Source organism: Natrix helvetica (assembly GCF_964273705.1).
Source record: "Natrix helvetica genome assembly, chromosome: 1".
In the NCBI taxonomy this organism is placed as follows: Eukaryota; Metazoa; Chordata; class Lepidosauria; order Squamata; family Natricidae; genus Natrix; species Natrix helvetica.
Window position 1 is genome coordinate 238,823,252 of NC_138548.1, and position 26,236 is coordinate 238,849,487.

The 26,236-nt window shown below is 40.9% G+C and overlaps 1 protein-coding gene across 1 annotated transcript in view; it reads left to right on the plus strand.

Moving 5' to 3' along the window:
• Positions 1 to 26,236, plus strand: part of LOC309384884 (dynein axonemal intermediate chain 2-like) — an 86,063-nt gene that overhangs the window by 32,664 nt on the left and 27,163 nt on the right. The window contains exons 15-17 of the mRNA XM_081938728.1: positions 9,172 to 9,252; positions 23,435 to 23,545; positions 25,199 to 25,286. Of these exons, the coding sequence (XP_081794854.1) occupies positions 9,172 to 9,252; positions 23,435 to 23,545; positions 25,199 to 25,286 (280 nt within the window). The remainder of the gene's footprint in view (positions 1 to 9,171; positions 9,253 to 23,434; positions 23,546 to 25,198; positions 25,287 to 26,236) is intronic.

Genomic DNA, 26,236 nt, shown 5'->3' on the forward strand with positions numbered 1-26,236 from the left:
AAAAAAATGGGCAAAAAACCCACTTTTTGGGCAAAAATGTGCCAATTTCATCTGTTTTATGGTCTCCTGGGGCATCCATGCACCCCATTTTTCACCTTCCCCACCTCCAGAACGTCTCTGCAGGCCAAAACTGTTGGCCTTACCTTTCAGTTCCAGCCCACAGGGCTCGTGAAGGCAAGTCCAGCGCTCGGCCGAAGGGTGGGCGGAGCGATGTGGATGGGGCAGTCTCGGCTGGATGAATGGCTTTGGTGGGCCTCATGTAGCCCGCGGGCCATAGTTTGAGGACTCATGTTATATTCACTAGAGCAAAGAGGCCATAAATCATGGCTTACAAACCATAGTGTTGTATTCACACACAGCTACCATAAAACCATACAAATCTCATAATTAGAGTAATACATAAACCCCATCTGACTTAATGATTAATGCTTCCCCTTATCTCTGCTTCATTAAGTCCTTCTTTGCTTGTGGCAAACTGTAATTTATTATCACATCCAAACCGGAAATCTGCAAATTGGGCTTGCCCTCTAAACTATAACTGCATGCCATGTTTTGAATTTGATTTGCCCCTTACTGATTTCCGCCAATTGTACATCATATTATTCTTTCCAGAGCTGATTCTCTCAACAGGTAGAGTAACAGCTTTTGAAAGGCAGAATGACTGCTAGTTGCCCATATCCCCATCCTGAGCCCCCTTAATTTATTTTGGATTCTGCTAGCTGGATATGTAGAGCTGGTAAATCTTTCTCCCCGTGAGTGTTAGAAAAATGCTTGTATTAGTTATTATTTTTGCATTATTCTCTTTGTATTAATTATTACTGTATTTAAACTTCTATAAAGAGAGCACAGCTTCAGAAATGAGAAGAGAAAGATAATCTCTACTTTTCTCTAGGATTGAATGACAGGGCAATAGGGAGAGGAGTAGCTTGGCAGTCTATACGGTGCCCATCTGTTGCTTTATAAATGTTAACCTGAAAGATTGATATGTAAAGTCCTGGTTGATGATTATGGTTCCCAGTAGATAGGTTTTCTTTTCAGCATTACAGACACTTTTTTCCCCAAGAAGAAGGGGTAAAATTTCTTTTTGTTTTGACCACAGAAAATGAGAAGCTGGGGGGACAATAATTATCTTCTCTTTTTCCCATTCACAGGACTATCTATCACAGTATCAACAGTACGTGGGAGAGGCAGTATCCTTTCCTATACTATGTGTTTTTTTTAAAGTTTCCCACCACCACCACTATATTAAAGCATCTGGTCCATCTGTAATTTTTATATTTATTGTTTCCAGAATGACAGGAAAACACCTTTTTTCTCAAAGGACAAGGTAATGTTTGAACAGACAGCATCCCTCACTCTACCACCCATAAAATATGCTTGGAGGGAAACACTCCCAACCAGCTCTCTGCCTAGGAGTAATGATAATGGCAATTAAACTCTCTGTAAAATACCACAGTGGAGGCATTGGGGTGACAATCATACAACCTATCAAGCAAGTAACTGAATGTAGGAAACCTGTAAGTCTCCGAATGAACTACAATTTCCAGTAGCTCTAGCCAGCAGTGTGAAACCTGTAAGATATCACACACACATACACACTCACCTTGCTCCATGCTTATTTCACTGGCGTATCTTATTGTTACATCATTTGGCCTGGATAATTTCACCTAAGCATTCATGGACATTGGAGTGAATTGTAAAAAGCTCAAGTATATATTTGATTAGTTACCTCCAGTGAGCACCAAACTATCTAGAAATGCCATGGGAACTATTGGCTTTTGGCAATATATGGGATTTGTTGGCCTCTTCTGAATATGTAAGGATATTTCATTGTAGAAGATCCTGAACATCATCAGATGCTCCAGAAAGGCATCTGTGGCCCCACTATAAAACACAAAGGCAAACTTCCCCTGAATACCAGTGTGGTATAACTCCTTGAAATTCTGCTCCCAACGTCCCCTGCCAGCATTGTATAATAAATCCCCTTTTGGGAGTGGGTGGTGGTGGTAGCAGATTAATTACCTTAACAGGCCAATGGTGGTCCAAAAAAATAAACATATACAAATTTAGGCTAACTTCAAACTGCTAATTAGCCAAGTCAACTCAAGCCATTAGACTCTTCCATTGGTTGGTAGTACGATAGCTAAAAGATACTTTGACATTGACTGATACTGTCACAGCGATCAGAGATTCCTGGAGTGTCTTCTAAAAATAAACCAAATCTTAGTACCACTGTTTGGATAGTTCTACTTTAGAGTATCCATTTCTCCACTCTGAACTAACTCATTTGCTAGCTGACCATATCAAGAGCCTTGTTCCCTTCATGCTCCAGGTTTTTTTCATATACCTATGTGCATGTTTTACAATGACAAAGCTCTTATACTTTTAAAATAAGCACACACACTCACCAAGCGAGGGCCTAAATACTGTCGAGATAATAGTGAGCAAGAAAGTAATATTTGTTGACACTCAATTCTAAAAGGCACCAGATTTTCTGTGATTGGAAAAAAGTGATAACTCTATTCAAAGATAAGAATTGGTAGCCCCAGAGGTGCTTTTCCAGGAGGCAACTGGACTTCCTTATTTTTTCTTTTGAAGAGAATTTTGAGGAAAAATTGCAGACTACAGGAACTAGGAGCACTACTCCGGTGACCCCGAGGACACAGATAAACCTCCAAGTGCTTCAATGACCCTCTAAAAGGATACAAATGATCAGCTGTCTGCAAGTAATATAAATCCTTCCATTCCCCACTATCCTGTTAGAGCTGAAGAAGCTTCTTGGATGAGAAGCGAAACATCTCCAAAAGAAAAAACAAGAAAGTCCAGTTGCCTCCTGAAAAAGCACCTTTGGGACAACCATGACCTGGATGAATCTCTACAGACCATAAGAAATGGTAAAAATATGTCCTCCTTTAGCCCTTTGATGTTACACACCTCCTTGTTTTCCCTCTTTTCTCCACCTATTCATAACTGAGTTATACCAGACATCTGATTTCTACAAGTCTTTTGAGTACTGCAAATAGGTTAGGCTCCCTTTTTAAGAAAAGGGATCTAATGCTAATGCTACTACAAAGATATTGAGACACTAGAAAGAGTGCAGAGAAGAGCAACAAAGATGATTAGGGGACTCGAGGATAAAACATAAAAAACGGTTGCTGGAACTGGATATGTCTAGTCTTATGAAAAGAAGGACTAGGGGTGACATAATAGCAGTGTTCCAATATCTCAGGGGTTGCCACAAAGAAGAGGAAGTCAAACTATTCTCCAAAGCACCTGAGGGTAGAACCAAAAGCAATGGGTGGAAACTAATCAAGGGGAGAAGCAACTTAGAACTGAGGAGAAATTTCCTGACAGAACAATTAATCAGTGGAACAATTTGCCTCCAGAAGTTGTGAGTGCTCCAACACTGAAAGTTTTTAAGATGTTGGATATCCATTTGTCTGAAGTGGTGTAGGGTTTCCTGCCTAGGCAGGGGGTTGGACTAGAAGACTTCCAAGGTCCCTTCCAACTCTGTTATTCTAAATGAATAACTATATCACCCTAGCTCTCATATTTTTCCACTGTTGTACCCAATGACACAAAATACTGCTACAAGTTTTTTCTTACAATGTTGCCTTCGTTATGTCCTCCAACTGTTTTAGCATTTTCCCTCCTTAGCCATGGATGCAACCCTCCTTGACTATTCTGGCCAGTGGGAGTGTCTGGATCTTTTCAGCTGGTTTCTTGTGCCCAGACTTGGCTTTGAAAGAGGATCAGCCCAATTAATGGATGACTGTGCCTATTGTATGTCCACTGTGTGATACAATGGGAACATCTCACCACACTACAGAATACCTTTGTGTTTGAGCACAATCTCATTATTAGTATAGCAGGTGTGATCTTCTGTGTGGTGGAACAGGAGTCTCCTTAGATTATATTAGGCCCCCCTTTTCTGTCAGATGTTAAGTCAGACTACCATGTTGCCTCCTCAGGTATCCATTTCTTGTTTTAAGTTTCTTTCCCCTGAATTAGCATAAATTGAGGGGCTTCCCACAGGACCTCTTGCACTACGATAGGGAGACCTAGGTTCCCCCATGGAAAGTATGGGGACTTTAGACTAAGTACAAATCTCTCTGTGTCTGACACCTCTCAACCTGAGGGAAAAATCAGAATTATGTGTATGGTGTGTATACCTTAAACTACTGGAGCAGGGATTCTCAAGTGAAACTATTATCAACCATATGGTGTTCAGGTGTTTATTTTAAGTGTTTTTTTTCCATAGCATCCTTATTCCACAATCACTACAAAAAGTACAAATATGAAATACAATGAATGAGGATTTCACCTGCCCTGGCTCCTTTTGTTAAAGAATATTCATGACCAGCAAGTTTGCCCCAACAAATATTGTTGTTATACCAAGAGGTACATAAGGTAAAGGTTCCCCTCGCATATATGTGCTAATTGTTCCCAACTCTAGGGGGCGGTGCTCATCTCCGTTTCAAAGCCAAAGAGCCAGCGCTGTCCGAAGATGTCTCCATGGTCATGTGACCAGTATGACTAAATGCTGAAGGCACACAAAATACTGTTACCTTCCCACCAAAGTAGTCCCTATTTTTCTACTTGTATTTTTTACATGCTTTCGAACTGCTAGGTTGCAGAAGCTGGGATAAGTAACGGGAGCTCACTCCATTACAGGGTGCTAGGGATTCGAACTGCCGAACTGCTGACCTTTCTGATCGACAAGCTCACCATCTTAGCCACTGAGCCACCACATCCCTTACATACAATAATTCAAATTCAAAATAAACTTAATTTTAGATTTCATTTTGGGTATAAAATCTATTTTAAAAAGCCTTTATATTAGAGGAAGTGTACATATATGCCACCATAATTATCTTATTTTTCAATGTAGGAAGTTAAAAACCACCCCTCTCCTAGAAAAATGAAATATCCTGGGAAATATTGAAAAGGCAGAATATTATATTTCCCTAGATAAGAAATGGAGAAACATGTTTTTTAGGAGAGAAACGACTCACTCTTAATAGTCCCCACCTTTGTCAATGAGCCATTAAAATGCCTCAGTCAGTGTATTCTACATAACAAAGATCCCCCCTTCAGCTCCAGGGTGATGGGATTAAGGCATGATAGTATTAGCCATTTATCCATCTCACTACAGGGCACCTGGGATGAAGCAATGCTCAACCAAACTTGGACTCAAAGCACAGCCTGCAGAGTTGCCCCCTGCAAGGCCCTATGGGAGTCTGACAACCAACCAAAATACAAGCTCAAGATCAAAGGTCAGAGAGGGCACAAAATCAGGGACTTTCAGCATCTCTGGCTCTTTTTCTTCTTCACCCAACATCTGGAACCATGTGGTCACCTTTTTCCCCAGGACCTCAAACTTTGTGGTCTTGTCCATCATTAAAACCATCTTTTCAAGCAGCCTCCATGTTTCCAGTGTCTTTTTTCCCATTGAACCCAGAAGGACATTTCTTCCACCACCAAAAAGTGTGAACTCCCATGCTCTTTAAGACAAAACAAAAAATAATAGAAAGGGGACTCTTGGCGTCACTGGAGGTTCCCTGCATTCCCAAATGTTTATTCAGTTTATTCAGCCCAAGAAAGTTTGGGAAACAATGCATCAAAGGAAAAACATCCCTAATGAAATTATTTGTAATGAACCAAAAAAGGACTATTGTAAACCATTCACCTTTTTTGCGCCAATTACACATTAAAGAGCTCCCACCCGTAAACTCCATCCCTTCACCGGGATCTTCCTCTGGATTTATGGGGGGAAAGAAGGGCGTCCTGGCGCAGGTTAAGAGAGCAATAATTATGGTATCGACGGCGCCGTCAAACCTTCCGGCCTCCGGTTCCTGCACTGCAAAAGTCGCGGGTCGGACTCAGGCGATCTCGGCCTTCCCCTTCCACGCCGGCCGGCAGAGAGCGACGGAGAGCCGCTCAAACCCCAACTCAGCCAATGGGGCGCTACCGAATGAGTCGGAGGAAGTCTTCCGCGCGCCCGGTTGTTGTGTACAGTTTGGAAAGATCTCCAGGGGACTCGAAACACCAGGAGGCAGGCGAGGAGAGGCGGCGGCCGGCCACTGGAAGATTCCCTGCACACAGGTCCCAGATGGAGAGCGGCGGCGGCAGACGTCTCCGAGGGGAGACCCAGCCCGGAGGCCCGCTTGCCAGCTGTGTCTCCAAAGGGAGGGCGATGTAATTGGGTTGGGGGGGGGACTCCAGTACCCATTGAATGGCGGCGCCCAAACACCTGTCATTGGTTTCGCGGGGAGATTTAATCTAGCGCAGAGTGGAACCCGCGCCCGACGAGATCCAGGAGTCCCGGGAATCTTGGCAGTGCGCGGGGGGGATCCACACGTGCTGTAGCTTCGCTTGCCCTAGCCTGCCTTGTCTGGCCGACTTAGTTACCATCATGAAGGAGACCAGAGAGTCCAAGGATCAGCAGCTCACGGTGAGTGAAGTGACTTCCTCGCCTCTTTCGGGCAGCAAAAAAGAACGGGGGCAAAAAAGCTAGGGAGCCTGGAGAGTGAGACCCCAAAGGATCGGACTTTAATTCCCAGGATCCCCAGCCAGTATGATCAATAAAAGCAAGAAGTTGGTGTAGCTTGAGAAAGAGAGCGGGCGGAATTGTATTAGAAATCGGAGAGGAACATTTAATAGGGTTTTTGTTAAAACTGCTTTCTTCCATTCTAGTGGCAAGAAGAAACAACCAAATGCAGAAGAATGAAATTATTTGATTTGTTTGCTAATAAGTACACAAACTAAGAGATTAGATGGTTGTCAGGCTGTCTTCTGGATTTAAGGGAGCTGTCCCATCTCAAGAGGGATCTGGCCTTACCTGTTTCCATCAACATAATCTGTCCCATAAATTGAAATAGCAATATACTTAAAATTCAATTAAATCTTATGCCGTAGAGCAGTTGTTCTCAACCTTCCCAATGCCGCGACCCTTTAATACAGTTCCTCATGTTGTGGTGATCCCCAACCATAAAATTGGTGTCTCTGTTCCTAAGACCATCGAAAATATGTGTTTTCCGATGATCTTAGGCAACCCCTGTGAAAGGGTCATTCTACCCCCAAAGGGGTCCCGACCCACAGGTTGAGAACCACTGCCATAGAGTGGTCGAACTGCACTAGAAATAATGCCCAGCTCAAGAGAACAATACTCACATTTTCTCCATATTATGATGTTTTGTTACCTAGACACAGTTGTTTGGATTTGTATGGCTAATCAATGATCTGTGTCATTAGTGCCAAAAAATGGGAGTCAGTGACGCTCAGCTTCTTTGTTTTAAAGTTTTTCCTAGCTGGGCCTTTCAAAAATAGTGGGCGTTTTCAGATCATAATTCTGTGTTCATGGAATGTATGTTATAAGCACAAATGTTAATTGTACAATTTTATCTTTATAAATTGATGCTCAGATAAGAAAGGGCTTTCCTGGTCAGATTCAGTGTTGCTGTCATTCAGTTTATTATGTTTTGCATATTTAGTACATATAGTTGAGCAATAGGAAGAAAAGTAAAAAAAGATTTTCATTCCCTGGAGCTTCCAATGTAGAATAAAGCAGTTGTCGAAGACAGCAGAATCCAGAAGAAATATGAATGGAAAGGATGTGTCTTGATTGCTCACTAGAGTTTTTTAAAAAAGTATAAATTGGAAATAGCTATCTCTTGCTGAGGATGTGTATAGCTTTTTCAAACATGGTTTGTAACCTGTGTTGTGTAATTTAAATCACTCAGCTGCCTTTTAATGAAAGTTGTAAGTAAATGTTGCACATTAATGTACAATTAAACATTCAGTTCAAGGGCAACATTTGTAAAACTATTTTGAAAATATATTGCATTGGAATACAAATGTGTTGTATCCTTCCTTCCATCCTTCCGAGGTCGGTAAGATGAGGACCCAGATTGTTGGGGGCAATATGTTGACTCTGTAAACCACTTAGAGAGGGCTGTAAAGCACTGTGAAGTGGTGTGTAAGTCTAAGTGCTATTGCTATTGTACTGGAGCATTGGAAGTGATTAGTTTTATCATCAGTGCTATAACGGGGGATATCTATGGAGATTCTCAGTCATCCAGATCATGGTTGTCCCAAAGGTGCTTTTTCATGAGGCAACTGGACTTTCTGGTTTTCTTTGAAGACGTTTTGCTTCTCATTCAAGAAGCTTCAGAAGAGCTGAAGAAGCTCCTTGGATGAGAAGCACAACGTCTTCAAAGAAAAACCAGAAAGTTCAGTTGCTTCTTGAAAAAGCACTTTTGGGACTGCTATGATGGGTGTGTGTGTGGAGTAAAGTGTATGGAATAGATTTCAAAAGTAAAAGAAGACTCCTTAAAGAATCCTTTCAGAGCTGCCGAGGTATTTGTACATCAAGGAAGAATGAATTCATCATAGAAATTTTGCCTAGCTTCACAAGAAATAGTTTAATTGTCTCTAACATCAACAATGCCATGGGACGTACTTTCTAGGTTTGGAGCAGGGAAACTGTCCGGACCCTTCATTGCAATTTTTGAACAACTCTGAACAGAGACTATAGAATTGCCAATGGTGAGTGAAATTAATAGTTGTGGTTCAGCAAATTTTGGCTGATGGCCAGAAGTTTCTACTCAAACAGCATGAGGAACAGAAAGCAAGATATTTTCCATGGGTTGAGATCCTGTGTTAAAATTCATCTCAGGATAACAGATAAAAGCCCTGATGATAGGACGAGGGAGTTGTGCTTTGGAGTTCACCCCTTTGTTGTCCGTATGGGAAGCAGTGAACTGAAGTCACTAAATCTCTGGAGGCTTTTTTAGAGTTTGAATGGGATGAATCTTATAGGCTGACGTGGCTGTAGCTGGATATGTTGTTCCAGAAATGCTGCTATCCAGGTGGTGTTTCCTTTCCTCCCAAAGAAAAAGCCTCTCATTGTCTGTTTGCGGCTACCTGCCAGAGCCTCAGAGAGACACTGATGGTTTTCTCTCTGTGGTGATAGAAGGACTCAGTTGAGGCACACTGGGCAGGGAAGAACTTGGGAGCTGAAGAAACTCTGCTTACACTTTGGGCCTTGGATGGCCAGGGCACGGAGACTGAGGACTTCCATGCAGGTGCTCATTTCTCTCTCTTTTGTTCTTTGGCTATTTCACGAATGGTGAGATACCTCAGCCACTCATCCATCTTGCTATATTTTAGGTGGCACTTCGCATACGGCCAATCAGCATGGCAGAGCTGGAAGAAGGAGCCACACTCATTGCTCACAAAGTGGATGACCAGGTATTGTGAGAACCCTTTCTGATAAATGAGTAGAATTTAGTTGAGACCTCATTTTGTGAACTGATCTTTGAAGTTAAAATTAAAATGAATTTCAGGAGATGCTCCCTCTCCCACATGAGGCGGAAACACATTTCAGTTGTTTAAAAACACATCAATACAGTATAATGCAATTCTGACATTCAAGTTCAGATTTTATACAGGCGCCAGTAGCGAGGGGAGGAATTACCATTTAACGTAAATAAAGTTTGTTGGGTTAGTACCCCCTCATCCGAAAGTTATCCTAAATTCCAGAGACGAGGAAAGAAAAGGTATTCTATCCACGGAAAAAGTTGTCCTGTTCAGAGCTCAGAGTTACAGTCTATAATTTTTTGCCGCTGTCTATTCTGGCAAGGCTTTAATGGAACAGAGCCCAAAGCCTGATACTAGATTGCCGATCTTGGCATATACACGAAAAACGCCTTTATTATAGATCTCAGACTATGCATCCATCTAACCTGCTATTGTATACTCTGACTGGCAGCAACCAGGCAAATAAAAAACAGCAGCACATAATGGATCAAAGTCTGATCCTTTGAACTGGAGTTTGAAGAAAATAACTTGTCATCTGTAACTTTGAGAATGTTTACTTTTTCCCAAATGATGTGTCCTACGTAGCTTTCCTCTTTAGCTCTGGGTGGCTGTTAAGCTTTTCTGAAGTTCTTCAGAGCATGGATGTTAAAGGCTGATTCTCACTTTCTTCCAAAATTGAACTTAGCTAGTTGAGGCTCTTCTTGGCTATCAAAGCTCTTGGAAATATATCTTATTAGCAACTGCTAAGTAGCCTTGCTCAGTTCCCATTTGCTGAAGTCAGGAGGGAAATTAGTATGTTGATTAAAAGGATATATTTTCTCTTCTCTTGAGAACTAATGAGAAGAGTTGACTATGATTGACCCAACAAGTCTGACTCCTGAGACCCAGACAATCCCTTGTGGGACCCACAATGTTGTATCTACATGCTATATTTGTTAGGGTGCAGAAATTACATCATGGCTCAACATTTGTGACAGGTAGTTTTTGCAGTTTGGGGAAATGAGTTTTGTAAGTCTACTTTGTATTTATTGTACAGACAAACCTGTTGTGTGTGTGCCATGGTATGCTAATTCTAAAACTCTTAAAAACAAGTGTCAACTGCCACTGTTGGATCTTATCAAACCATGGGTTGGTCTTTTTTAATCTCTTGGGGGAATCTGTTGCCTTCCCCCTCCCCCCATATCTAGCAAGCAAAATGGGACAATTCTAACCCAGTATTTAGGGAGGAGGGACAAGCTGAAACCCAGTTAGCATGAAGAGGGGAAATTAGACTAAACTATAATTTTAATAATTGAGATTAAATTATAGATTTTGTTTGAGTTGTACACTTTTGGCTGGATTTGTAGGTGCAGTAACAGATCAAAACAAATAATATTGTGTATGCTGATTGAGTTCCCTATAGAAGGAAAAGTGAGTTAGCAGTTGAACTAAATCTTGTTATTTAAGAGTGAGGGTAATTTTCTGATACATTGTCCACTGAAGAGAGCCAAAGCATTTTAATAATCTGCTACTGCTAAGATTTACAGGTCAAAACTATGTGATTAAATGTGTGTCTCGTAGGGGCAGCATGTCGTATTACTACAAATATATACTGGTACACAAAATAATAAAAAATGGAATGGAATTAAGCAAAGGGAGTATTTTAAAAATCTGAAAGATACCAATAAAAGTTCCAGTTTCTTCAAACAAATCAGTCCTTTCTATACTCTTAGTTAGGCAATCTGTTAATAAGGAAAGTAGATGAATAAAAACAATAACAACAACAACAACAACAAATAAACTGTGGATTAAATAAAAATGCTAGCAATTGAAAAAGATAAAAATTGTGCAGATGCGTTTGGTGACTTGGATTTAATGCTTTCAAAAGATAGCTAATTGCAGTTAGCAAGAAGCAGAATACTTTATTATATTATTTTATCATTTTCCAAAGTTACGATTTATGTCTAGTCATCAAAAAGGCAGCTGTTCTAAATGATGTCATCCAGATAGTTGATTTATTCATAATGAAACTACCACGGAAGAAACTAAAAATAGAGAACTGCCATGAAGTTTCAGTTCTAGACCATCAGAAAAAAAATCCAGTTTTAAAATTAATTGGCATGTTTATAACATGCTTTCAGCCACATTGATGTATTCAAGGTTTTTTTTTTAATTGGAAGGTTGCAAAATATTCTGATTAGTTATAGCTTCCTATTGTACGTCCACACTGTTAGCCTAAGGTGAAACAAATAAGTATGGGCTATCATGAAAATAATATTCATTTAGGAAATAATTAGCAAAACTGATGGTTGTTGAGGTAGCCCAAAGTTTGGGGCAAGTCTGAAAATAAGGAATCAAAGATAAATGGCAAATATCTAACAATTCCTCCAAGGTATTCAATTATCATGCCTTATAGTACTATTTCCGTGGCTCTTTGACCAGTGTACGTGGAGGAGGGGAGGGAGTTTCTGTGACAACATTATGAAAAGAAACCATGTAGATCTTTGTTGTTGTTTTAAGAACAGGAGCATGTGGTTTTTTTAAAAAAAAAAGAGGCAAATTTGAACTGATTACTATAGTTATTTGTGTACCCCTATTAATACAGTGTGAAGGGGTCGCTTCTTATTTCTTAGAACTAAGGTTGCCATGGAGACAGCTTTCTCACTGCCCCATCCAGCTGAGGACAATGCTTTATGGACCATGCCAGAAAATTGTTTACAGGAGTGATTTGTCGTCATGACAATGAGGTGTTGGATTCAAAACAGGGTTGGAATTAAGCAGTAAGAAGGAACAACACCAGAATTGCTTCCGGGCCTGATATCAGGCAGTAGATATACAACCACATCCCTGTCTGGAGCTGAAGTGCATTTCCTCAAGACTAATGCTTTTTGGTCTGGCCGTGAGCCAGGACTTCATTTTAATCAGAAGTAATTTTCAGGGCCACAAAGTAAAAGTTACCAAGCAGTCTTTGTTGGTGCTTGCTAGCTTCATTCCAAAGTGTCAGAACACACTTAACATTATATCCACAATAGAAATTATTTCCAGTCAAGTAGTATCAGATTCCCTTTTCCAAATTAAGAAAATATGTTGGGCGTTTCTCAGCTTGGTCTTTCCGTTGCTTATTTTATCACTATATCCACATAAAAAGGATAATTAGCCCTTTTCAGTTTATGATGATTTAAAAACATGCATTTTTTTTAATATGCGCTTTGCCTCAGGTAAGATTAACTCAATTGTTCAGCTCTTTAGGTGTACTAGAGTCCATGAACATGCAGAGGTCATTTTGTATTCATTGTTATATATACAAAAATGGCTAATTCCATACTTGGTTTAATTTTGGTAGACAATTGTCCATTATCTGAGCCTTTTGATTAAAATACTTTTAAATCAAAAAATGAAATCGCATCAATTGAAGAAGTATAAATACCAAAGTATAATAGTTTATTAGTTTTAGAAGCACAAGCTACGTCAGTTAATATCAAAATACAAACCTAACAAATTCTTTTCCCCATCCCCAATAGCAGAAAAGATACCCAAATTCACTCTAGTGTGCAAATACATTGATTTTCAGGCATAAAAGTAAGAATTATTCATGTAAGTAGATGGCTATGCATTATTGTGGAATTCCACATTTTGATCCTTGGTTAATTTAATGCTGTGAAAATGGTAAGAATTTCTTAGGAATGCTTCCAGTAACAGGATCTAAAAAAGATTGTTTGCACTGTTATGCGCCAAAAGGGCTAGTAAACAGAGCAACAACTCTGAAGTCTACAAAGTTTACCTTGTAAACTGAAAAGTTTACAAAGGCTCAGCATTTTGATTTTGCCGCTGAATTACCACAATACAATTTCAGGCAATTTGGGAATGGATTGGAGACCTTTTATTTCTGCTTTTATGAGGAGGCATTATACAGTCAGAAATTGGTTATTTTGCCACCATATTTGGGTGATTCTGTCTCTGCATGCTGGGGAGCGAGGGGAGGTATAAATTGGTTCCTACATGGCAACAGATGGTCTACCCCCAGGGTATTTGCCTTCAACTTAATTGAAAGCTCTATAGCGTATCAAGTCCACTTTAGAATCCAAAATTGATAATGTTAAATAACTTCCCTCATTGTGTTTAAGACTAGTAGCATTCTTTTTGATATTTAATAGTGTATATCAATCTGTACAAATCCCCTTTTGAAACTAAAATACAGAGATATGCAGACTCTGCTAAATAATTATTCATATCAGCATCCTGTAAGGGCTGAGTGTAAAGGGTGTACATCTGATATTTCGGAAACCAGAAAATTTGGACTCTGCAAAAAGATACTTTAGCTGACTGAAATGGATAAGCGTTGCCTTGGCCTCAATTGTTTCTTGGCCCCTAAGGACTGCAGAGTTGTAACCAATCATATACGGATAGCCAATGTTTAAGCCAATTTTGGAGAATATGGGTGATTGAAGGATTATTATTTTTTTGCCCAAATTAAGCACATTAAATCTTCCAACAAGATAGAGCCAGGGCGGTCTATTAGTTAATGTGCTGGCCTGGGAACAAGGAGATCTAGTTATAATCCTCCTTTAGGCATCAAAACAAGTTGTGCGTTCTTGGGCCATTTACTCCCTCTCAGCCCAAATTAGCAGGCTGAAAAAACTCAGCCTTGCAACATGCCTTGATAAGCTTCACTATAAGGACTAGTTAACCTCAGTGCAAAATCAGAAGAAGATTCCACAACCAAACGGGATAATAAATGGTAAGAACAACAGCAAGGTGTTTAACAAGCTCAACATTCCTAGTTTACATTTTAAATAGTCAACTTCTTATGATTGTGACAGATAAAGAAAATGCAGACCAGAAGTCAGGCCTTCTTCATGGTTGCACCAGCATGGTTGTTGTTAAGAAATCCCAAATTGAAAAAAACTCCTTTTTGAGTGATCATTTCCCCCCTGAATTGGGTAGCCATTTCCAGCTATTTATATGGAGGATTAGATTTTTACTGTGGATCATTGTTTTCTGTTTTAATATCAATTGATTGGGGCAATATACATCTGCATAAATAACACAAAACTGACCAAATAAGCTACAATGATTTGCTATCAGATTGCAGTGGCATAACCCTGGGACATTTTGGGAGTTGCAAAATATAGTATAGGCATCTGCAGAGGGAGACAAAAGATAAAAAAGAAGAAGCAATATTACACCATTACAAACTCCTCCTCTTCTGTGTATGCATCATGGCATCACATGAACATACATACCAAAGGTCAGAGCTTGTGAATGCCTCTGGTTACCATATTTAAGAGATGAAACCTTGCCTAATTGTCCAATAATGACACTTCATTCAAAACTCAGTTAGCTTGACAAGAAGGCTGCATTGCCAGAATGCAATATTAAATTACATCACAAGTATCAATGTGAGCTACCAGTTATGTGCCCTGTCTATGTAGGTGTACGTGTGTAAATTTTAGTATATTAAGATTAATCCAGAGCTGGTATTCAGCAGGTTCTGACCAGTTCTGGAGAACTAGTAGCGGAAATTTTGAGTAGCTCAGAGAACCGGTAAATACTATCTCTGACTGGCCCCGCCCCCATCTTTTATCTGCCTCCTGAGTCCCAGCTGATCGGGAGGAAATGGGGATTTTGCAGTATCCTTCCCCTAGGCTGGGGAGGGAATGGAGATTTTACAGTATCCCGCTGCCACACCCACCAAGCCATGCCCACCAAGCCATGCCATCCCACGCCCATCAAATCACACCCACAGAACTGGTAGTAAAAAAAATTGAATCCCACCACTGGATTAATCAGTTATAATTATATAATCTATAAATATATAATCTGCTTGGTTTTGAAAAGTTGTTTACATGGGTTAAAAGCCGCATCAGATTTTTGAAGTTTGCAGATTGCATATGGAACCTTTGGTTTCTCATGGTTGTCTGCTATGACTGATTGGACAAGAGACATTGCAGTGTAAATGAGCTGAAGTGGGAAGGAGGAACAGAAGTAGTTGCGTGAATCCTTGGCCTCATTTTATTTATTGCCTGCTACAGCATCCTTACTACCATTTTAGAGAATTGTTGTGAGGATTGAATTACATGCAGTGAATGGAAATTGTCCTTCTACTTTCTCTGCATAGAAGCAATCGTCATTATGCCTTCACATGAAAAGATCAGTTTCTCAACCACTCAACCCTTTCTTTGGATCCTTCCTACTGTTTTTTTTTGAAATGCAGGTGCCATACCTGTTTGAGGGTTTACCAATATATTCCCTACCAAAGATGCTCGCTCGCTCGCTCTCTCTCTCTCTCTCTCTCTCTCTCTCTCTCTCTCTCTCTCTCTCTCTCTCTCTCTCTCTCTCTCTCTTTCCTTCCATTAAATCATGTCAAATTCTTGGCAAGGTTTTTCAGAAGTGTTTTGCCACTGCATGCTTCCTAGGGCTGAGAGAAAATGGCTGGCCCAAGGTCATCCAACTGGCTTTGTGCCTAAGGCAGGACTAGGGCTCTTAGTCTCCCAGTTTCCAGCCTGATGCCTTAACCACTACAACAAATGGCTCTTGCTTCTCTTTAAAGAGCTTTTTATTCATTACAAAGAAGTGCATTATTCCTTTTCATGCAGCAGTGTTGCTGTAGAAATCCTGTCCTTGGCACACCTGTGATGACAGAATGAATATGAACCTAACAGAACAATGTTTGGCTTCATATGAAAACTAAAGTAGCCTTGGACCCCTTTAACAAGAACAACTCTCTCCTTTCCCGTTTATAGTCAGTTTGTGCAATTCCGTCTCCCCTCTTCCAATGGCCAAAGGGACCAATTATATAATAATTTTCAGACATTCTCTAAAACTCAGCTGGGCTGCTTACTGATAAAATTTAACAGCATGTTTCTATGGGGTTTAGGGACTCAAAAAAAAGGTGGTAGCTGTAAGTTATCTATTACTGCCTTTATAGCACAAAATCCTATAACAAGGGGTATTCAGCCCAGCCAAATGTTCTACCTCCCTCCTTTAACATACATTCATTCATTCTCATACTTTAAATCAGTTGACGGTTATTGAAATGTTATTCAGTAGCTCATAGTGTAAATAAGGTGGAGCTTTTGACTATTTAAAGCAGGGGTGTCCAAACTTTTTGCGAGGAGGGCCAGATTTGGTGAGGTGAAAATGTGTGGGGCCGATCATTCAGCCTGACATTCTTTGAACCCTTAACATTAAATGTGAATTAACTACCATATTTTTCAGAGTATAAGACGCACCAAGATTTTGAAGAGGCAAATTAAAAAAAAAGTTTTTGCACTCTCCCACGAAAATGGGCCTATTTTTTAAAGGGCATGAATAGCCTTTAAGAGGCTTCTAGAGTGCTCCTGGGGGCTGGGGGGGGGGGCAAAGTTGAGCAAAAAATGGCCCGTTTTTTGCTCATTTATGCCCTCCACAGCCCCCAGGAGCACTCTGGAAAACCTCCTAAAGGCTATGCACAGCCATTTTGGTGAAGCGGGCAGAGTTTTGGGAGGCAAAAAATGCTGTATTCAGTGTATAAGATGCACCCAGATTTTTAGCCTCTTTTTTGAGGGGAAAAGATGGATCTTTATACTTCGAAAAATACAGTATTTTATGAAAGACTAAACAAATAACTCCAGTGGGGAGAAGAGGCTGCGGGCCGCTTGAAATTTGAAAAAGGGCCACATTTGGCCCCCGGGCCGCACTTTGGACATGCCTGATTTAAAGTGATTATTGACTGTAGCAGTTATTAGATATAATATATTAGGGAAGCCCCAGGATATCCTCCATAGTTTACCAGTTACATAATTTACTAGCTACACCTGTCTTGGAGTGGTGGTGTAAGGCATTATTCATCATTTGCTTCACATATCTGACTTTGAATATTCACAAAAATCGAGAACCCTTGTGAGATATCTTTAAGACTAAATAATATCATGAATTCAGGTTTCTACAGTACTATTCTGAGATCTAACCACTCTGTCCCACTGGTTACTTTGTTCTTGTGCTTTTTTAAAACCAGCCTCTCTGCTCCCTGATATTAATGATGGCCTTACACAGAGTCCCTTTAAAGGCCTCTTGGAAATGGTGAAACCCAACCCAATGTTGCTGTCAAAGGCAATCTGATCTCTGCATACACAAAGGCAACAGGCTGTGCTCACAGGGTGTAAGGAGGAGGGGGAGACTTGCTGACATCTACTATGCCTTTAGTAGCTGCTTCTATAGCAGGTATCCAGTTCTACTTCTCCACTGTTCAATCCTCGGTGAAAGCACTGAGCATCTACTGAATATACGGGTAGAGAATCGATTTCAACAGCTATTGGGGATATTACTGGAGCAAATATTATGATAAGAACCTAAGAATTCTATCCAAAAGATCAGGCACAACCCTACAGCAAATGTTCCCAAGATTCAAATATATTCAAAGAAATGAGTGGTATAATGAAATTTGGAGTATGGCAACAAATGATAAATTAACAACAAAAAGTAAACTTTAAAAAGGGGTGATTAAAGTAAATAATTATAATGAAATATGGATTTTTTAAAATAAAATCAGAGTTGGTGGAAGGCAAAGGGAATAAACCTACTCAAGAATATGTGTTGTTTTGGAGGGTATAAGGGCACAATGGAATATATTGTATATCTTAAGAAATATAAAGGGGGGGGGAAAGGTCTCCAGGGGATGGGAGTGCATTGTAATATGTTTTTTTTCTCTCTTTTTCCTTTGTCTTTCTTTTTTTGTATTCAGTTGTATATGTGCTGTTTGTATTATTTGTGTTTTTTAAAAAGCATAAAAATATTCAAATATATTAACATTTACATTGCATTGTATGTTTTGAAGTTTCACTGCAAAACATACAGTAAATATGCAGCATTGATAGAAACCCCAACTGTGCAGCTGGAAGTCAGTTGTGTCCCATGGCAACACTGTTGACCCACCAACTTAAACGCATGCCTTCGTCTTCCTGCCCCCTCTTACTCTCTCATTGCTGATCTTGTGGGAGTTAAGCCTAATAAAGAGACACCTGATCAGTAGCGTCCCTTGGCTAGTATGGACCTGTCCTTTCTGTCATTCCAGATTAAAGTTGACAGGAATCGGAGCAACACAAAAGAAAATTAATTATCCCTAAAAGGATTAGATGGGTGGACAACTCATTAATCCATTCGTTAATGCTGGCTATAATTAGGTCATGGGCTATTCTGTGATCGATGTTTACTGCATTATGTTAATGTCTAGATAGGGTCGACCCAGAAAGCCACTGTCAGTGATGGACAAATCTGATCCAGTATAAGGGTGCTATGATTGAAGGACTCTTGAGAGGACTTTAAGTGGTATTTACAGATGTTTGAGATGGTCTCATAATGGAACTCCTTCTCAAGACGCTAATGGAAACTAACATTCTTACAGTATATATTGTTTTATATTCTACTTTTACTCCAGAACTCAAGACAGTTTACATGGGGTTCTCCCTCGATTCATACTTGCTGTATGATAGATTGGACTAAAAGGGAGTGATTATGCTGTCTGCTACATTCTAGACTAGTGGTAGCTTCTACATGGTCTTGAAGGGGAGTCCCATGAAGATAATGCTATATAATCCAGTTGAGAAGTAACTAAGGCAGGAGTGACTGTGAGCAAGACCTCCTGGTACAGAACACAAGATGAACTTATACCAAAAACCTCCTGGCCAGAGCTGCCATTTACTCATTGAGCAGGAGCTGTGAGTCTACTCTAGGAGAACCCCTAAATTGCAACCCAACTTTTTCTGGGGGAAACCTACCCCTTTAAGAGACAAAGGTAAGAAGTCAATAAGAAGTATATGTTGCATACTAATGATACCGCCTCCATGCTTTTGATTGATTTCACACAGCAGTTTCATGTAGATCAGCATTCCCTAAACTTTGCGGCTTGGTGGCCTGGTGGAGGGGGGGACAAGGCCAATGTGCATACACACACACAGATGCAGCTGAACTTGTGCAAGCAGTGGGTTGGCGCACATGCATATGCATGCACAGCTCAACTTGTGTAAATTGAGCTGTACACACACATGTGTGTGCACCAGCTTGCTGCTTGCACAAGTTCAGCTGCACCTGTGTGCACATCGGCCCACCATTTGCACAGCCCAGTTACAAATAGGCCATTGCCCAGTAGTGGGCTGTGGCCCAGGGGTTGGGAACCCCTGATGCAAATGATAAACAGAACTGTTGAGAAGGCCAAGCCCAGAGGCATCCCACATAAAAGGACCTAGGGGTAGATCTTCCCTGCACCAATTAACAGTGATTGGAACCAGCTATGGAGAAAAAAGAACCACTGCAAAATAATGCTCCCCATTTCCAACCATTGAAACCAATCCAGAAGGATAGCATGGTCAATATTACAAAAGTTAAATTCAGGAAGGTCAGGATTGGACATACCATCTTCGTCCCAATCTCTTCAAAGGCTAACAAATGCTATCTCAATGCTATAACCAAATCTGAACCCTAATTGAAAAGGGTCTAGATACCTGTGTCATCCAGGACCATCTAAAAAGAGCACTTACCACCATCTCCAGTTGGAACTGGACAAAAGTTGTTCAATATTGTCAAGTCCAAGAATCATTTCTAGAGAAGGAAATCCACCACTTTCTTCCAGGCGAGTAGAACTACTCTCTCCCACAAAGAGGCATTGACTACTACTTGGACCCAACTTCATACAACCTTCTGGGAGGCTTTACCGCAATCATGAGGGGCATGGCTCTGGAACACAGGTGGCTATGCTCACAAGAACAAGGACTCTATGCTACTTCTTCAAGATCAATCAACTCAAACCTTCCTAGATAATGAGCTAGGACATGCCCAACCAAGTTAAACTCCAAGTGAAACTGGGTGATTTTGTCCAACAGAAACCTAGAATAACCTTCACAGCAATTCTGTGAGTATTTTGTCTTGTTACTCCTTAAACAGAAGGAACAGGGCCTCTGGCTATTTTGTCTGTGGGTGCAATAAGCAGAAAAGCAAGCATTCTTATCATCACAAATATGATTGGTTGATTTCACTCTGTTTTTCTCCAGCACTGTTCTAGATGTCTATCACATCATCTCCCAGATGTCCATAAATCAGGGGGCTATCTAGGATCCATGATCACAGAGAATCTGTACAGGTGTGATCCAATATAAGACCCTCATTACATACTCATTCCAAGCTGCAACTAAGTTCCTGTGCCAGAGATTCAGCAATAATGCCCCTCTGAAACGTTAATGGATCTATCAAACACCTGGAGTAGCTTAGATCCTTCCTCTCTGAAGTGAGGAACAGGTACAGAGAACTCTGGATACAAGAAATAGTGATCTGTCTATGATAAGGGATGGATGTTAACACACCACAATCAAAATAATCTCATCTGAGACCTGACCTGTCCTTGAATTGAGGATTAGCATCTTCAACATTACCCATAGTTCTGAGATGCAATGGAATATCATCCCAGCTTCCAGTTACTTGACCTTCCTCCCTCCGAGTATTTCCCAGCACATCTTCTCCTATTATAGCTAGGCTGTCTAATTAGATATAAGCCAATTCACAGCCACAGACTGAGTACCCAAGAGATCCACGGGCCCTTTGCCTGGGTATTAATAGCCTTTATACCTTGTGGGGATGACGTCAGGAAGAAAGACAAAGAAAATACAAGTAGTTACTGGAGAAGATGAAAGTTATATAGTTGTAATGACTAGGATGTCATCAGCTTCCCAAATTAACTTAATATCAAAGCTTGCATTGAGGCTAGGTTCTCATTTTGAGCTTTGGGCTGAGAGAGTAACTGGCTGAAAGTCACCCAACAAGCTTTCATGCCTAAAGTGGGACTTGAACTCACAATCTCCCTCTTTCTAGCCTAGTGCCTTAACCACCAGACCAAACTGGCTGTCGTCTGTATGATTTGTTTGTTTTTTATTTAGTATAAATATAATCCTCATTTATCAACCATAATTGGGACCAGCAATTTGGTTGTTGAGTTGCTAAGAGAAACCATGACTGTGCTTATGATCTTCCTTCTTCCATTGCTTTACAGACCTGCCAAGGTCATAAATGCGAGAACTGGCTGCAAAGTTACTTTTTCATCACCATTGTAACTACAAATGGTTGCTAAACAAGTCCATTGGTAAATGAAGATTACTCTATTTATATGACCTCAAGGAGTCACAATGGCTCAGCGGCTAAACACATTGAGCTTGTTATCTGGAAAGCTTAAAACCCCCGTTTGAGGCCTGAGCACTGCGCAATGGGGTGAGCTCCCCTTACTTGTCACAGCTCCTGCCCATCTAGTAGTTCAAAAGCATACAAATGCGAATAGATAAATAGATACTACTTTGGTGGGAAGGTAACAATGTTATGTGTGCCTTGACGTGTAGTCATGCTGGCTACATGACCACAGAGATTTCTTCAGACAACACTGGCTCCCTTGGCTAGGAAACAGAGATGAGCATCGCCCCCTAGAGTTGCAAATGATTAGACAGGGGGAAGCCTTTACTTTTATAAGAACTCAGGAAGTTTCTCTTAGAAGTAAGGACAATCTTCATCTAATGACCCTAACTGGGACTAGCAAATCTGTTGCTAAGTGAAGTGGTCATTAAGCAAAACATCACATTACATTCCTCGCTTAGGGACAGCTGTTCTGGCAGTACCTGTTGCCATTATTGAACAAAACCCACATGGTCAGTAGGCAAAGACCCACCCCAAGCCAAGCGATTTCTGACTTGGCCCCTCCCAGCCTCAAGCCTCAGTTTTTCCATGGCAAGGGACTGCCTACCCTTCAACTCCTCCCCATCTACCTACTAACTCCTCCCCCATTTCTGCCCATTAGATCACCATGAGTCTAAGACAACTCACTGCGGCCAACTCACCATGATACAGTTAAAAACTAGATAGTAATTATAACAGAGGTAGTATTCTGCCGGTTCAGACTGGTTCAGGCAAACCGGTAGTGGCAGTGGTGCAAGGCTCCGCCCACCCACCATGATGTCATCACGGACCTTCTGCGCATGCGCAGAAGGTTCCGCGCATGCCCAGACACACGCACACTCCCGCTACTGAACCATTAAGTGAAGAAAATTGGACACTATTACTGAGTTATAAGCTGTAGTGAAAAGGTCATAAAACGAGGCACAACTCACTTAACAATTGCCTTGCTTAGCAACAGAAATTTCAGGCTCAATTGTGGTTATCAGTCAAGGATCACCTGTACCTGTACATACCTTTGAGATGATGAGAGATAAAATAACTGGATGGCAATCCAGACCACTTGGAACACATATTACAATCCTGGAAACCTTCCTGCCCCGCCATTTTTTCCAATTTCTACTTTTCAACCTACTGGCTTCTTTCCCCTTGAGGTCATAAAGTCTAAAGAACAAATATAGACTCCTAAAGTAGGGTATATTTAGTCTTGGATTAGAAGGAATTAACATAAAGGTAGGCAGGCTTTGCCCCCCATATGTTTTGGATTATGCCTTTCATAAATCCCTAGCAACGTGATAGGTGATGGATAATTACTGAGGTACATTAAATTGCTTCCCTTTGAGCCAGCAAACCAGTTACTAGGCAACTAGCGTTGAGCTTGAGGGGGAAATCTTGCAATTGAGGGTATTACATTTCATGGTTACGTATAACGAGTCCTGAAGCAAGGTAACGTTTTGCCCAGAATCTTTCTAAAATAAGGCCAGAGATGAATATAGTATAAAATCCAGATCTGTGATTGAAGCATTGTTGCCACTATAATGTGCCTCTTTCTTTGTTTCTCTTTTCTAGTGGCAAACCAATTTGCAGAGTTTTGAAATGCTGCCAGTTCTCTTTGGCCAGAGACAAAGGTGGAAGAGAATTTATTAACAAACATCCTACCTTGTGCTGTGATTACATCTCCTTCCGTTTTACTCTTTGGTGTCCCAGTTATTGCCTGTTTCCTGTCTGCTGTTTGCGAGTTCTGGCATGCATCTTATCTGCTGCTCCCTTGCAACAGAAGGGCAAGAAAAAGGAATTAAAAATGGGCTGTGACTGCAAAATGTTGCCCTTCGATAAAAAAAAAATATTTGGCATACTCCTCATTTCTTTATCTCCCTTGCTAAGATTTGTTCCTGCCTCTTCAGTAAAAACACCTAACATAATTTATCAAAATCCCAATCCATTCCTGCAGATGATTGTGCTAATGGACCCATTGGATGACCCTGATGATGTGCTCCGTGCCAACCGGTCACGAGAGAAATCCTATCTGTTCGATGCAGCCTTTGATTTTGCTGCTACTCAGGTGAGGCCTGCCCCCAGGCATTCAGAACAGAAGAGGACTTTTTTGTTTTTAACCCAGTCTTTTTAAAATACATAGATGAAAAGCAGTGTCAAGAGGCCAAGAACTTGTGGCAGCAGATTGACAGAGAGAGGAATTCAACAAATTCAAGACCTGTGGACTTCAACTCCCAGAATTCCCGAGCCGGCTATGCTCAGGAATTCTGGGAGTTAAAGTTAAAGGTCATAAAAGGGCCATATTTGCCTCCTCCCCCTTACAATATGTGGATGTTTATGCTTGTTATTTTGTGTGGGGAGGTTATTAATTTTCAGACAAATCACACTTCTCTTTTTGAGAAACATTTAGGGAGTCCCATCTACTTTGGCCCACTCAGTTGTGGGGATGGGAAGAAGCACATCCAGACATTGCTAGAAGAAAAACACATAAACAGTTTCTCACACAGCTCTTCTTTTTCTAATCTCATATTCCGGGGGGGGGGGGGGGGGAATCATACAAAACAAGGCAAATGATGCCCTAACCCTAATTCTGTCTTGGACTCCATTTGCTCAACTTTATTGCTTTAACGCCTGCTACTGCTTATGTCAGAGGTGGTATAAGTATCTGGTGGGACGGCTTGGCCAAACTGTGAGCTCCATTTTGAAATAATTTGCACATAGACTGAAACTGAAGCTTCTGAGTGAGATCTTTTTCTCCTCTGCCAAGTGTTATTCATGGGCTGAGAATCAGAGAGGGGAGCAGACAAGGAGTAGAGTAAGAAGAGCTTTGTGAGATATAGATGACTGGAAATACAGAACCAAAATCTCTTGCCTTTTGGGTGAACATATTTTTGCAACCATTGATCATTTCTCAGGATGTTTTTGAAGAGAAGATGTGGTTCTCCTTTTATGAGTCATCATGGCCCACTTTGTGTTGATGTATATATAGCCAATATCAACATGCCGTGTTTCTTAAACCAAGAATTTGTTAAAGAAGAGATATGAGCATTTCAAGAGGAGAAGAGCCGACAAGTGCCAAGGGGGAGAGAGAATCAAGTCCCTTTTATTTTATTGATTTAGCTCAGAAGCAGAGTTTCAGCTTACTGACTATCCAGCCAAAGGGAAGTGTGGGTAGGTTGACTTGTTTTAACTCAGCTGTTTCAGATCTATAAATCTAGTTCATTTTGGACTGCTTAACCACTGTCAAGCCCAAAACAATAAATCTGACATGTGGGACTGTCCCAAATAGTTGCTCTGTGTGCTATTTATTTATTTGCATCTCAAGATAAATTCCAGCTTCTTCAGTCAATGATCAATGGGCAGACTGGTTAGATTGCACGCCAGATAGCAAGGCAGTGGCCAAGCCAAACGGAAGAGCTGCTGGCATAAGAGGAATAGATAAAGTTCAAGGATATCCATAGTAAAGAGTTTAAAACGTCAAGTTGGCAATCATGACTGTGCAGTTGAAGCCTCACCTCTATTATACATGTGTCAGTTTCACACACAGGTATTCAACTGTGCACTTGTAACTGCCATCTTGACTTTTCCTATCCCTTTTGTAGATGCCTCTGATAAGGTTCTTTGCCATCCATCCTTTTATCTTTAGGGCAATTACTTCTTCCCTAAAAGTAAGTTATTTCATGTTTTTCATCTATTCATACCTCTTCATCTCTCCCTGTAGGAAATGGTCTATCATGCCACCACTAAAGGACTCATAGAAGGGATCATCTCTGGATACAATGCAACCATTTTTGCCTATGGCCCAACAGGTAAAACACATGGGCTCAGTTCTGATTGAAGATGTCTTATTTCATTTTCCAATGAGTTGGTAACAACCAAGCTCTGGTTGCTATAGCTGTGGGCTGTTGTAGTCTTGCAAGCATAGACTGTGTAGTCCTGGAAGCAATTGGACTCAACTGAGAAATGCTGCTTCCTCTGCGGTGATGAATGCGGAGCAATATTCTTTGCATGGGAAATAGAAGAGGGTCAAAAAGGAAACATATTTGGACCAAGTGTTTTAACTTGTGGCTTTTTTCAGGCATGCATACCCCAGGATTCATAGAAGAGAATTTGTGTAGCTCAGGGTTGAACTGTGGGGTCCTTGGTGTTCTATGAGCTCAGTTGTTTTTTTGCAGATGTTTCATTTCCAAACAAGGTAGCATTATCAGTACTACCTTTACCTTTACCTTTTATTTCGATTTTTATACCGCCCCCTCTCTCCAAAGGGACTCGGGGCGGTGTACAGTCAAATAAAATAGATAAAATAGACTACAAACATGGAAACATAAAAACATAGAAGAGGAGGCAATACAACACTGTACAGGTAAAGCAGATAAAAAACAGTATATAAACAATCCTAAAAAATACCCAATTAAAATTACCCAGTTAAAATATATCTGCCAAGAGGTATAATGAGATTATGAATGGTCCAGGCCGGCTAAACGGAACAGGTGAGTCTTCAGTTTTCGTCGAAAGGAGAGAAAGTCAGTGGTGGTTCTGATATCGGGGGGGAGGTCATTCCAGAGGGTTGGGCCCATCACAGAGAAGGCTCTACTCCTAGGTGTCGCCCGTTGGCACTGCCTAGTGGACGGCACCCAGAGGAGCCCCTCCCTGTGAGAGCGAATCGGTCGCAGGGAAGTGTGTGGTAGGATGCGATCCCGCAAGTACCTAGGTCCTGAGCCATGGAGCGCTTTAAAGATGGTGATTAACACCTTGAAAC